The sequence below is a fragment of the Styela clava genome, chromosome 2 (genome assembly GCF_964204865.1).
Source record: "Styela clava chromosome 2, kaStyClav1.hap1.2, whole genome shotgun sequence".
Classification (NCBI taxonomy): Eukaryota; Metazoa; Chordata; class Ascidiacea; order Stolidobranchia; family Styelidae; genus Styela; species Styela clava.
In genome coordinates, this window is record NC_135251.1 from 19097437 (window position 1) to 19109760 (window position 12324).

At 34.9% G+C, this 12324-nt stretch overlaps 1 protein-coding gene across 1 annotated transcript; it reads left to right on the top strand.

Annotated features, from left to right (window-relative positions):
* The first annotated feature begins 6761 nt into the window (after positions 1-6761).
* On the top strand, positions 6762-11729 carry LOC120335928 (uncharacterized). The gene is made up of 8 exons (XM_039403554.2): positions 6762-6904; positions 7208-7285; positions 8243-8332; positions 8578-8637; positions 9910-9987; positions 10158-10241; positions 10918-10977; positions 11134-11729. The coding sequence occupies exons 1-8, from the start codon at positions 6883-6885 to the stop codon at positions 11301-11303; spliced, it is 642 nt and encodes a 213-aa protein (XP_039259488.2). The 5' UTR covers positions 6762-6882; the 3' UTR covers positions 11304-11729.
* Positions 11730-12324: the final 595 nt, after the last annotated feature.

Below are 12324 nucleotides of genomic sequence, written 5' to 3' on the forward strand. Positions count from 1 at the left end.
ATTTTCATGCCACAATAACCTTTTGGTTATTCTGTTATTTATTGCCTACTCAAAACAATATCTAGAATAAATCAATCACTAGTCTACCTATATGCCATAAGAATATGCTATCACTGTAGATTTGCGAAACTCAAATCTCAAAATCTAGTAGGCCTAGTCCAGTAGGATAAGATACTGGCACAGGATTTACATATTAATCCTGGCTGCCTGGGGGAAAGGGCAGCTGATAAGACGGCTTAATCAAACCTGTGAACCCACGCAGGATAATTAGAGGTGCGTGGCAAGCTTTTCCCAGCGCTTATTGTAAAATACTGAAATAGATTCTAGATTGTCAAATAGTATAACTCTTTGTATTATTAAAAATGCTAAAATTGTCATATAACTGTATAATAAAGAATTTCATTCGAAAAGCAAAAGTATAGCAAGTTCTGACTGAAACAATTGATGAAAAAAAAATATGGCTAGTACCGGTATTCGTTTAGTACTCAGTGTTGCTATATTTTACTATTGAAATATTGAATATAAATCATTAAATTGGAGGAATTTTTGCTTTATTGCAATGTAGAAATGCGCAATTTCATTCAAGGTCAAATAAAACTGAAACCCCAATGAATTATGAAAAAAAATCAAGGTGCCTGAATTTGCAAGTGCCTAGTTTTAGCCTTTTAGGAAGACCCCACTTTTTACAGTTTTATCAATTTATGGCCTTCACACTGTTACACGTTTTTTTTTAAATTTTTATCCGGAGAGAGTCGATGAGACGGCTTAATCAAAGGGCAAGCCACGCCTGCACGGTACCTTGCCGCACAAGTCAGTACGGTAAGTTTAAAAATAATCCAAGTTAAATTTGATTGCAGGATATCTGATTAATTAAATACTTTAATAGACTATAACCAATATCGCTACACCCGCACCGTATCCGACTCATATTTCACCATTCACATCTTTTTTTTTTTTTTTTTAAATGGATCCACAATGTGGATTTACATCTTACTTAGTAAACGACATTTACACAACCCAGCGCTTTAAACAAACTACACTTACCGACCTACCGACAACAACGACAACATTGAACATATGGAGAATATTTTGCTGACCCTTGACCTATAAACCATTATTTTTATTGCGTATCTTAAAGGTGATTTGGCGATTTGGCATTTACGAACTATTTCACCAGTTAATTCAAGTTTATTTTTCCAACTGACAATATTTTTCGCAATCAACATTCTGATTCAAATATTTAAATACATAGCATAACTATGGTGCAGAGCAATGCATCAGCCTTTTTACTGACTAAGCCGAGAAAATTCGTAAAACAACTACCGTAGTCAACTTTTCAACAGGTAGCTTTTTTATACATCGTTTGCATATTTTTAGTAACTTTGAATCTTATACATAACGAGAGAGCTATGCTCAAATATATGAATACGCAACGTCACCTAGTGGCAAATATCGATTACGTCTTGGCAGTTGGCAGTTGTATATAATTGCAATTAAATTGAAACTCCTAAGAAGACAGAGTGATCATTGAAATATCTGATTTATATTTAAGTTTCCGAAACTTAAAACTAACGAATAGAGTCCAAAAAGGGAACACGAGGTAATGTTTACGACCACGCTTGAAAATCCGTCTGAGTGAGGAAAGTGTCTGAGCGGATGCGAAAAGGGAGCACTGTTACGTCACTTTTTGTATCTTGCTGATTGGCCAATGTCACGAAGTAAACAAGAAAAGCGATGCTCGGGGTAAGGTTCATGGTCGAGTATAAAAATAATTTTTCGGGGGTCATAGGTCGGGGAAAAGTCCATAGATTTCAAAGGCAGCACGTCATTAAATTAAGGTGCTTGCACAAACAAACAATCAGAGTAAATCATCCCCTAGTAAATACGCATGTGCTATTTTAACAGGTTCGAGCAATTATATATAAAATGTGGAACTGAAAAGTTGGTGGCAGATTGTCATACCTACTAGATAACATTGGATTTACGAGGAGACATGTAGGGCATCCGTAATTTTGGGACTGGGAAATAAGAAACTGTGCAAATAATTGGTATTTTCATTTCGAGGCTATACAATTATTCAGTTATTGGACAACGTAGTGGACCTATGGATCGTATTTGTAATTATGTTGATGTTGTTCTTATTTCCTCTGGCGATCATGACTGACAAGAAGGAATTGAAAATTTTATTTCGTCGTTTAAAACTAGTTTTAAATCGGGTGAAACATATTGAGAGCACTCGCGGGAGCTCCAGGCTAGATGTGTCAACAAGGGCATATCCCCAATTTGTATAGGTAACACCTACAATCAGGTAATAAAACATCTGCGTAAATAAAGGAAGATTTTTGAGCAATCGACCGAGGGAGAAGACGTAGGCATACCCCCTAAAAATAACATATTCCCCTAGACTTGGATCAAATGTCGTCATCGTATGTTTTGTGTTGAATTGAACCTTGGAATGAGATTCCATTGTTTTACTATTACACCATCGAGTGCACATGTGGAATGTCCTGTGACAAGTTATCTTTAACGCCAATCATCGAGAGAAAATCAACACGAATCGAAGTGGTATATTGTTGTGTGAACAAATTAAAGCAGCGAAACAAACAAATAGACCAAAAGAATTGTTAAGGAGCAAAATTAATTTCATTCTCAACGTTTTTTACACGGGTACCAATGAAAATATTTAAATGAAGAATACGCATTTGAACTTGGCACTATTGTTATAAACTAAGGTGGAAATATAAATGGACCACATATGAAAAATTCGCTTTGCAATGCTACATAGTCCACCACCCCGAATATTGACAACATTATTGAATAAAAGCGGTATCGTACTTGACATTGAAATATCTATGTGTGGTAAAAATTTCGACTTTACTGTATTTTCGTATTTTCATTGTTCTTGAAATTTTGGTGTAAGGGTTTTGTTTGTTTTTTCATCAACTTGTGGTCAGTATAGTGAAAACTAGAACATAACTGCTATGTCAAGTGGCCCGCGCAATCATTCGTAAACTAAATGTGGCCCTTGGCAAAAAAGGTTGGACAACCCTGATCTATAGACTTCAAAGAAAACACGTCAATAAATTAATGTGCTTGCACAAACAATCAGAGTAAACGACCCCCCAGTAAATACGCATGTGCTATTTTAACAGGTGCGAGCAATTATATATATATAAAATGAGGAACTGAAAAGTTGGAGGCAGATTGTCATACCTACTGAATAACATTGAAGTTACGAGAAGACATGTAGGGCATCCGTAATTTTGGGACTGGGAAATAAGAAACTGTGCAAATATTTATTATTTTTATTACGAGGCTATACAATTATTCAGTTATTGGACAACGTAGTGGACCTATGGATCGTTTTGTAATTATGTTGATGTTGTTCTTATTTCCTCTGACGATCATGACTGACAAGGAGAAACTCAAATTTTATTTCGTCGTTTAAAACTTGAAGCTAGTTTCAAATCGGGTGAAACATATTGAGAGCACTCGCGGGAGCTCCAGGCTGGATGTGTCAAAAAGGGCATATCCCCAATTTGTATAGGTACGGTAACACCTACAATCAGGTAATAAACACCTGCGTAAATAAAGGAAGATTTTTGAGCAATCGACCGAGGGAGAAGACGTAGGGATACCCCCTAAAAATAACATATTCCGTTAGACTTGGATCAAATTTCGTCATCGTACCTTTTGTGTTGAATTGAACCTTGGAATGAGATTCCATTGTTTCACTATTACACCATCGAGTGCACATGTGGAATGTCTTGTGACAAGTTATCTTTAACGCCAATCATCGAGAGAAAATCAACACGAATCGAAGTGTTATAATATTGTGTGAACAAATTAAAGCGAAACAAACAAATAGACCAAAATAATTTTTAAGAAGCAATATTAATTTAATTATTTTATACAGTCACCAATAAAAATAAATAAATGAAGACTACGAATTTGAACTTGACACTATTGTTATAAACTAAGGTGAAAATGCAAATGGACCACAACGATTGTTAAGTAAGAATATTGCCTCTGTTTTCAACGTCATTCTACTTAGGGCAATCAAGAAAACTAAATGAAGTTAAGGCTATGCATTTGAAACTGACGATATAATTTATATATTCTATTTAAAATGCAACACACTTTTATGTGAAAAAATACCTTTTGCGAGTGCTGATAATCACGCTTTGAAATATCCAACATGAACTATTGCGATTTTTGTGAGTGTAACTTTTGCTATGCCCAAATAAGTATCATCGTCTCATGTAGGGACACAGGTTTCTAATAAAACATATTTAGTAACATAAAGTTGGAAGTTAAAACAATCAATTATAACCTGGCAACTGCGAATCACTAATTATGAAACTTTTGCGTCCTCGATTTTTGGTTACCTGTTGCGTTGCAATGAAGTGCATGAAATATTTGAAATTAAAAAAAGTAGATTATTACATCAAACATGCATTCCATATACAGCCAACTCATAGACATATAGAGATAATCTAGCCTACTAGATAACATTGAATTTATGGGAAGACATGTAGGACATCCGTAATTTTGGGAATGGGAAATAAGAAACTGCGCAAATAATAGTTAGTTTAAAAATTGAATTTTACGAAGCTATGCAATTAATCAGTTATTGGATCAGTGGACCTATGGATCGTTTTCGGTATTATGTTGTTGTTGTTCTTATTTCCTCTGGTGATCAGTGTAGCTCGTGAGTCGTGACTGACAAGTGGAAATTAAAAATTTTATTTCATCATTTAAAAGCTTGAAGCTAGTTCTATATTGAGTGAAATATATTAAAAGCAGGCGCGGGAGCGCCAGTCTGGATGTGTCAACAAGGACATACTAATTTGTATAGACATACTTGCGATCAGGTAACAAACACCTGTGTAGCTAATGGGAACTAAGTTTATTTGAAAATTTTCGAGCAATCTACCGGGGGAACACAGGTAGGAAAGGATATACCCTAAAAAGAACCCTAAATTTTTCTGTTCGACTTGGATCAAATTTCGTCATTGTATCTTTTGTGTCAAATCAAACCATGAAATGTTATCCCATTGTTTCACTATTACACCACCTCGTGTACATGTAGCCTACATATCCATTTATATTTTTTGCACAGGCTTTGTTCTTTCTCGTCACCGCTTGTAAATTAAGTGCCCAATTTAACATAAAAATATTATCATTTCTGCCGCCGGAATGTGGATATTTATAAGACGATAGTTGACCTTCTTATGATTTTACTTTTTTGTTGTGCCTGTTCTATTTTCGTATGAAATAGTGAATAAAACCCTGCAAAGTCATTGCGTGAATTCTGAATGATATTTTGAGTTCAAATGATGATTTAATAAAGCGGCAATCTTTCCCACTAGTCAAATAATTATACCTTGGTAAAAATTCTTCGGGAAAAATTTCGCATAATAATTTGTTAACTTGTTTGACGTTTCTGATTTTACGAAACGGTGTTGGTGCGCTTCATGTGAAACTAAGAATTGAAACAATACCCAAATACGACTTCACAAATTTGTCGTTTCTGTTTTTTTAGCAGGAGCCTTGGGTAATCTCTCGGAATTCAAGGGATCGGTTGAGCGACGCTCAGGTTCCGTGCCCAAGCTAATCGGCCTACTTACTGGATATATGAGTAATAAAATCACACGCTAATACTTTAGTGAGTGACAACGAAAGGTTATTGGTAGGTAACGATACACGGCGCCGTGCTTTTTTTAGTTGGCAATCCAAGTTTGCCCCCTTTCCCCCAAATTATGGAAAGCGTCCGCCCCTGGGTTCGGCGTCGATTGTCGTGTGCGCGGACACACACATTCCCCAAGTGACGCACATACATCTACTAGTCGCATGCTAAAAAATTGATTGGTACTTTTTTTTGAACAAGCCTATGAACTAAATATCAGCGACATAGCTAATTTAATCCAGAGAATGTTGTTTAGAGAAGGTTGACGGCGTCATCCGATGTGAAAAAGGTTGCAGTTTTTGGCTTCACCACGTGTGGCAACTTCCTTATTAATTTATCGTCGGCTAAAATACTGCCCGACACTCGGCCACGGATACATACAGCTACGTACCTCGGTGAATACCCATGTGCTATTTCAATTGAAAAAAAATTCTCCTTCCTCTTATGAATCTATATAAGCCAACCACGATCTCGGTAAAATCAAGAAACTGTCGAGATGTAAGGACACGTCAACGGGCGCCTCAGAAGTAAGTGTACCAATATGGAGGTTACTAATTTTGTTCGCCTATTTTACATCAAGTTGTGTAGAAAGACTGAAACCTGTGAGCAGGGGGATATTCACTTGGCTAATACAGACAGTCCCCGAACTCGTAATAGAACTAAAATAAGAAACTCTAACCTGGTACACATACTACGGGAGTATCCGTCAACGGTGTCCTTTGAGTTTATCGAACGCTTACCCGAACAGATTATTGAAATTAAATAACGTGATAAATCAGGAAGGAATTCTAAAAGAAAAAAATAAATAGTTTATATGTTATTTATATTTTGGACCAGTTATCGTAGAATGGGCTTTTAGACAATAAGTTATGCCTGAATGGTGTTTGAGCGTCGGCAAGGATAAAAAAGTTATTTTGGATGAGTATATATCTATATAATCAACAAAAGGCAAATTTTTATTGTCGGACTTTTGTCATAAACGGAACAGATATCGATCTACATGACATATAATATAAAGTTTACTTTGAAACCCGACAATGAGAATATGCAAACTGGCTATCTGTTTGGTTGTGTACAAAATTTGTATATAATATACTTGACGATCTATTAATTCATTCTCGTTTCAGCGCAAATTTCTCGCAAAATTAATTAACGATTTATAATTATTATAATAAAAAGATAACAAAACAGAAATGGATAACCAGAATGCAGAAGGTTAGATTATTTATGATATTATTATTTTGGGGTTGAATTCTCAAATATATGATTGGGATAGTTATTCACTTTCCCTTTTTGAGTATTTTACTCAACAGATTGATAACACTTCTTATAATAATATTAATATTCAACAGGATTCTTACTTACGAATAAAGCTTTGTTTGTAGGATTCAAGTTTAGTTACAAAAGTCAGACAAATTTTATTCAAAAACTTTGAAATGGATTGAATTTGTTGCAATTCATCTTGACCTCGTACCTGAATTGTAATCTCGTTATATGTATAATACCCTTTATATCCAGGAAAAGCAATGGGTGTATTGGTTCGTAACAGAGGAAAACTGACGATGACCAGAGGAGGCAATGCGAGGATGGTAGTTGGTAATATCATAAAATTGAATTTTGAGTCTGATATTCATCTGCAGAAGATTAAATGAATGCGCATCATAATTATGTTATATAATTTATTTAGAACTTCCCCATGGTATTATAGAGGAGAATGTCCCTATCTGCGTGTCTCATATTATTATACATACGTTAGCGGAGTAAACCCCCAAACTCACTCCTCAAAGCAGTCTATAAGCACACAATATAATATATTGCCCAACGTTTGTGTTGTAAAGTTGCATGTTTGAATTGAATCCAAACAGATATATTGAAATATACACTTAAATCTCAATACCAGCTATACGGTTGAAATCGAAATATGTAAGCAACACAAAGCATGAAAAACACTATATACTCAACTCTCGGACGGAGGCCGAAAACACTTAACAAATTGGTCGATACAAATAACGCTGATTCAAAGAAGCATGGAGAGCAAAGCCTTGCTACGATAAATCACCATCAGGGAGATTGTTGAAATGACCTATTTTATTTGAATTCAACACGATATTAATAAACGGTGTTAAATAACATAAAAATCCATAGTTATATTCCACATTCGGTACAGGATGAAACATTTACAATACAAGACTTAAAAACACAGGGCAGAAATTCGGAAATGTTTGCAAAACTTTAGATTCGGTATGAAACAAGAGGCATAAATGTACCACATGGGTAATCTCAGCTTATCACATAAAATATAAGTGAAAAAACACGATGAGATCCTTTGAAAAAGAGAGTTAGGCTTGAGAGATTTGTGACAATATACACCGGCGACATTGTGACAAAAGTAGCGGAAATAGAAATAATACAGCGATAAATGCAAGACACATATTAGCATTCTAGGTCTTACATTGTTCCCAAAACCAAACTAAAATATGATGTAAATGTTTTATACATAATGCAATAATCCATTATTTTAACTAAGTATATTATATTATTCAATATAAAAAGACGCCACTAAAGGCAATGAAGCAATTGGAATACTTCTTGAAAATGGAGGAGAAGCGAACATAACGGAAAAGGACAATGCTTGTATGGAAGGTTAGTTCTGCTTTATAAGTTGTGTTATGTAATTGCCGGTTGGAGAAAAAGAAAAAAGGTCGAAAGAAATATTTTCAGTAGGAAAAACATAAAATATTTACATATGATTTTCTTATTTGGAGTCATTTAATCTTCTTTCGCATTTAATAGACAACGTTACAAATTGGAACACGAAATTTCAGAAGGTAGTTACGAAATCACCCAGGCAGTTTTTATGATTCAATTACATATTGTTAACTTTTTAGTTGGAAATTCAAGACAAACATCGCAAGGCCAAATGGAGGCTCCCACAAATCAGCAAAAAGGTTGTAAATCTCATTAGCTAAAGAATAATGATGTCCTACCGGAATATATTAAAAACTTAGTATTAAATTATCTTACATATAGAGATGAAGAATTGCAAAAAGTTGTTTAATAATGTAATTTTATGCCGACTAATAAAACACAGCTAGAGATTGTAGATCGTTAAAAATTCAAGAAATTTCCATATTTTGATACTATGTTGGCGAAATTCTTTTTTTATGATCCTATCATCTTTGACTGCTGTTGGCTCAATTACAATGTGACCCTCCAAAAAACGTAACTCATATATTTCATAATTTAATTCTGTTCGCGCTTGAACTTCTTACTCCCAAAAGTTTCAGAAATCTATGACGCTTTGTACAAAAGTTATGTTTCTTCCAGAATATGTTCAAAATTGCTTCTTTGACATTAGAAAAAGACTCGCATCCATTGCGCAAAATTGTGAATGTTTTTATTGGTTTTCTGCTGAAGCGCAGTTTCTGCTACCAGTACACGTCAATAGCAACATGGCATGATCGGTCCGTATTGGTTTGAAGACGAAAATGAAAAAGCGCAAACGCTGATACGGAACGTCACGCGTCGAGGAAGTTTTGTATTTTACTTAGTATTACTTACTTGGTAGATGTGGGCATTCATTTATCGGACTTGAACCCCCACCTTTTAAATTATAAGGGTATTCGTAGGACAATGCGTATCAGGGCGATCTCAAACATGCAATTTCAGCAAAAAATCAAAGAAATACACAAAGAGTAGTGTGTGCAAATGATTGACAATTTTTAGCAACAATGCAGCAGTCTTTCTTCAACACCGACTCGTTCAACCTGGCCTGCCTGATGCTGTCATAACCAAACTGAAATAAAATGTTGATGTTTAGCTAAAAATAGCTCAAGGAATTTGTTGAGATTGCGGTTAAATTTGATTTTGGCACGAGGCACATTGTTTTTCATCTTTGCTTTGTAACACTGTAAATATTGTTCATAAAATGTAAATTTTTACGTCACACTAACATGGCCCGCCAGTCTAGGTGGAGAAAATTTTTGACCCCTGCTTCAAAAACCTTGTCCACCCCTGGTCTCGACCTAGGGAGAACATAACGTTTGTGCAAAACGTGTCAGATTTCTGTAACGTTTGGGTGCACGAACAGAAGTTCAAGTGTAAATAAACTTGAAAAATGAACTATATTTTCGTAGAAATATTTGAGAAATTTATGGGTTTTGTTTTTTGATTCACCCTGCACATACGTTTTTTTTTCGAAAGTCTAATTTGAATTCCAGGAAGAGCAACAGGAATAAAAGTTGGGGAAGGATGCAAACTGGATATGACAAGAAAGGACAATGCGATTCTTTCCGTTGGTAAAATTAATTCATTATACTATTTGATTTATCTAATATACTTAACATCTGAACTTAACATTCGTATGAAAAGAAACGATTTCCACCCATGTTTGGATTTACTCCCAAAATAAAAATACTTTATCGAACCAACACAGTTACATAAAATTTGCTAATCTATATTACAACAGTTCCAAACAGCGAGTGTTGGGTCGAAGGAGTTTTTAACGATGGAACAGCAGATATATCTGAAGAGGATAACGCTAAAATTCACTGTAATGTATTTTTATTTCGTAAATTGTATTATTGTACCTTATTTAAAAAAAAAATAGGAAAAGATAAAATCCTTTGTTCAGTAGTTATGTACTCCTTTGAAAACAATGATCTAATAGCGCGTTTCTCAAACTACGATATTTATCTCGCCTCTCAGAACACCAAGAATTAGAAGGTAAAATTGATAATAATAGAATTGTGTGATGGATCAACTTGCACAACCGGCTTATCACGTCTTCTTTTGAAGCTTCCATTGAAAGCCACGAATTCATTGAGAAGGGTGGTTTTGAAAAAATTTATGAATGGTAAAATTAAAAAGTTAGCTGTGGACATGGCATATAAAGAATTAGGCCGGCGGTCAACGATATTAAACGGTTGACGAAAATGCCATGTTTCCCACACTGACACGAGGCATGCGCATCTGTTTAGATAGCCATGCCTGCCCGCCTGTTTGTCGCCAGTTGACAGACAAATATGCGACCCAGAGGCGCCGAAGTACGGCCGATTTAAGCAATTTCGATCCCTGTCGCGCGCAACACTCCGAAGAAGCTCGCGAAAGATCACTGATCTAACAAATATAGCAAAAACAAGTACTTTTTTGTATAATATTTGTGGCATCCAATCTACTAGCCAATTTTCGTGTGCATTGATTTTTTAAAGAGATAAATTGTTTTCTAGTTGGACGCCAAGAAAAGGTATCGCAAAATCAAAGCGATGTTTCCGGAACTCAACAGAAAGGTAACTCAAACATTATGTATATATATTTTTAGTGGCAACAAAACGTTATCTTAACGATATATATAAAATTTCACTTTCAAGTAGAGGTAAATAGAGAAGGTATAGAATCAATAAAATAATTGGTTCTAAAGATAATATTATTTTCTCAATTTAAAGATGCATTGGTCGCACCACAAAAAAATCGTATCAAAATTAGAATCGTTGAAAAATCATTGGACGCCAACATAACTTTTGGCGAGAATGAGGTCAAAGAAAATGATGTATTGATGGTCGAAAAAGAGGTGGTTGTAACAAGCAACAACGGACAACAACGAAATTTAAAATAATAACCTTTACGTTAGACGAAAAACTAATAATTTATCTGCCATGCTATATGTACAGTTCATTCCAAGAAAATTTATCCAATTTTGTTTTAAAAAGCTCGATAACATAATGTAGCGAATGTGGACTGTAACTAAGATTTATCGTGTCAATTAACCATTTGTATTAATAGTGTAAATTCAATCCTGGTGGTGATTTAGCGCGTCAAGCGACAAGTCTTAGCAATGATTCTTTGTATCAAACGTTTTTTATACCGGCCGATCTGTGACATATTTCCGACCTCAGTTCGAAAGTTGAGAATAGGGGATTTTCATGTTTTTTAATACTGATCTTGATTTCAACCGTATAACGGGTATATATTTAAATATATCAGTTTTGTATTCAATTCGATCGTGCTACTTTACAATATACGACGAATCTTGGCGTTACAATCTATTGTGTGCTTATTGAACTCTGAGAAGTTGGATTGGGGTTTGCTCTGCTAACGTATTTACTATAATAATACGGAAGTATGGACACTCAGATAGGGACATCTATCCCCTATTATATCATAAACAATCATTTTTAATTTGAGCTATGAAAACAGCGAAGCTAGTTGGGGATGATTCCATTTTAATATTATTTTTTGGTTTTTACTTTGACGGGTGTGAAGAAGTGCTCTTTGTTTAATTACTCCTCTGAATTCATTCCTTTTATGCGCGATGATTTTGCTGATATCGCCGTTTTCCCGTCAACCAAGTCGAAAATTGAAATTCGAAGAACGCTATTGAGGTTGCAAGTCATTGGCGGGCCAAACATATATTTAGAAAGTTGAAAAACCGAACGGATGGTACTTTTTATAATAAAAATCAAGCTGTGATACATCTCTCGAATAGAATATAGATTTATTTCCTCATTGCATCTCATAAAATTTCATTTGAATATTTTCAGCGCCATTGAACCCTTTGCACTTAGCATCAACTTTTCTGTGCTTTGTTGCCATTTGCTTAATTATAATTAATCTAAAGAATATATTCGTAAAAACGG

Coding starts and splice junctions, on each gene's coding strand:
- LOC120335928 (XM_039403554.2), top strand. CDS start 6,883: ATGGATAACCAGAATGCAGAAG. Junction 7,286..8,242: donor CAATGCGAGGATGGTAGTTG/GTAATATCATAA, acceptor CAATATAAAAAG/ACGCCACTAAAGGCAATGAA. Junction 8,333..8,577: donor GGACAATGCTTGTATGGAAG/GTTAGTTCTGCT, acceptor TTAACTTTTTAG/TTGGAAATTCAAGACAAACA.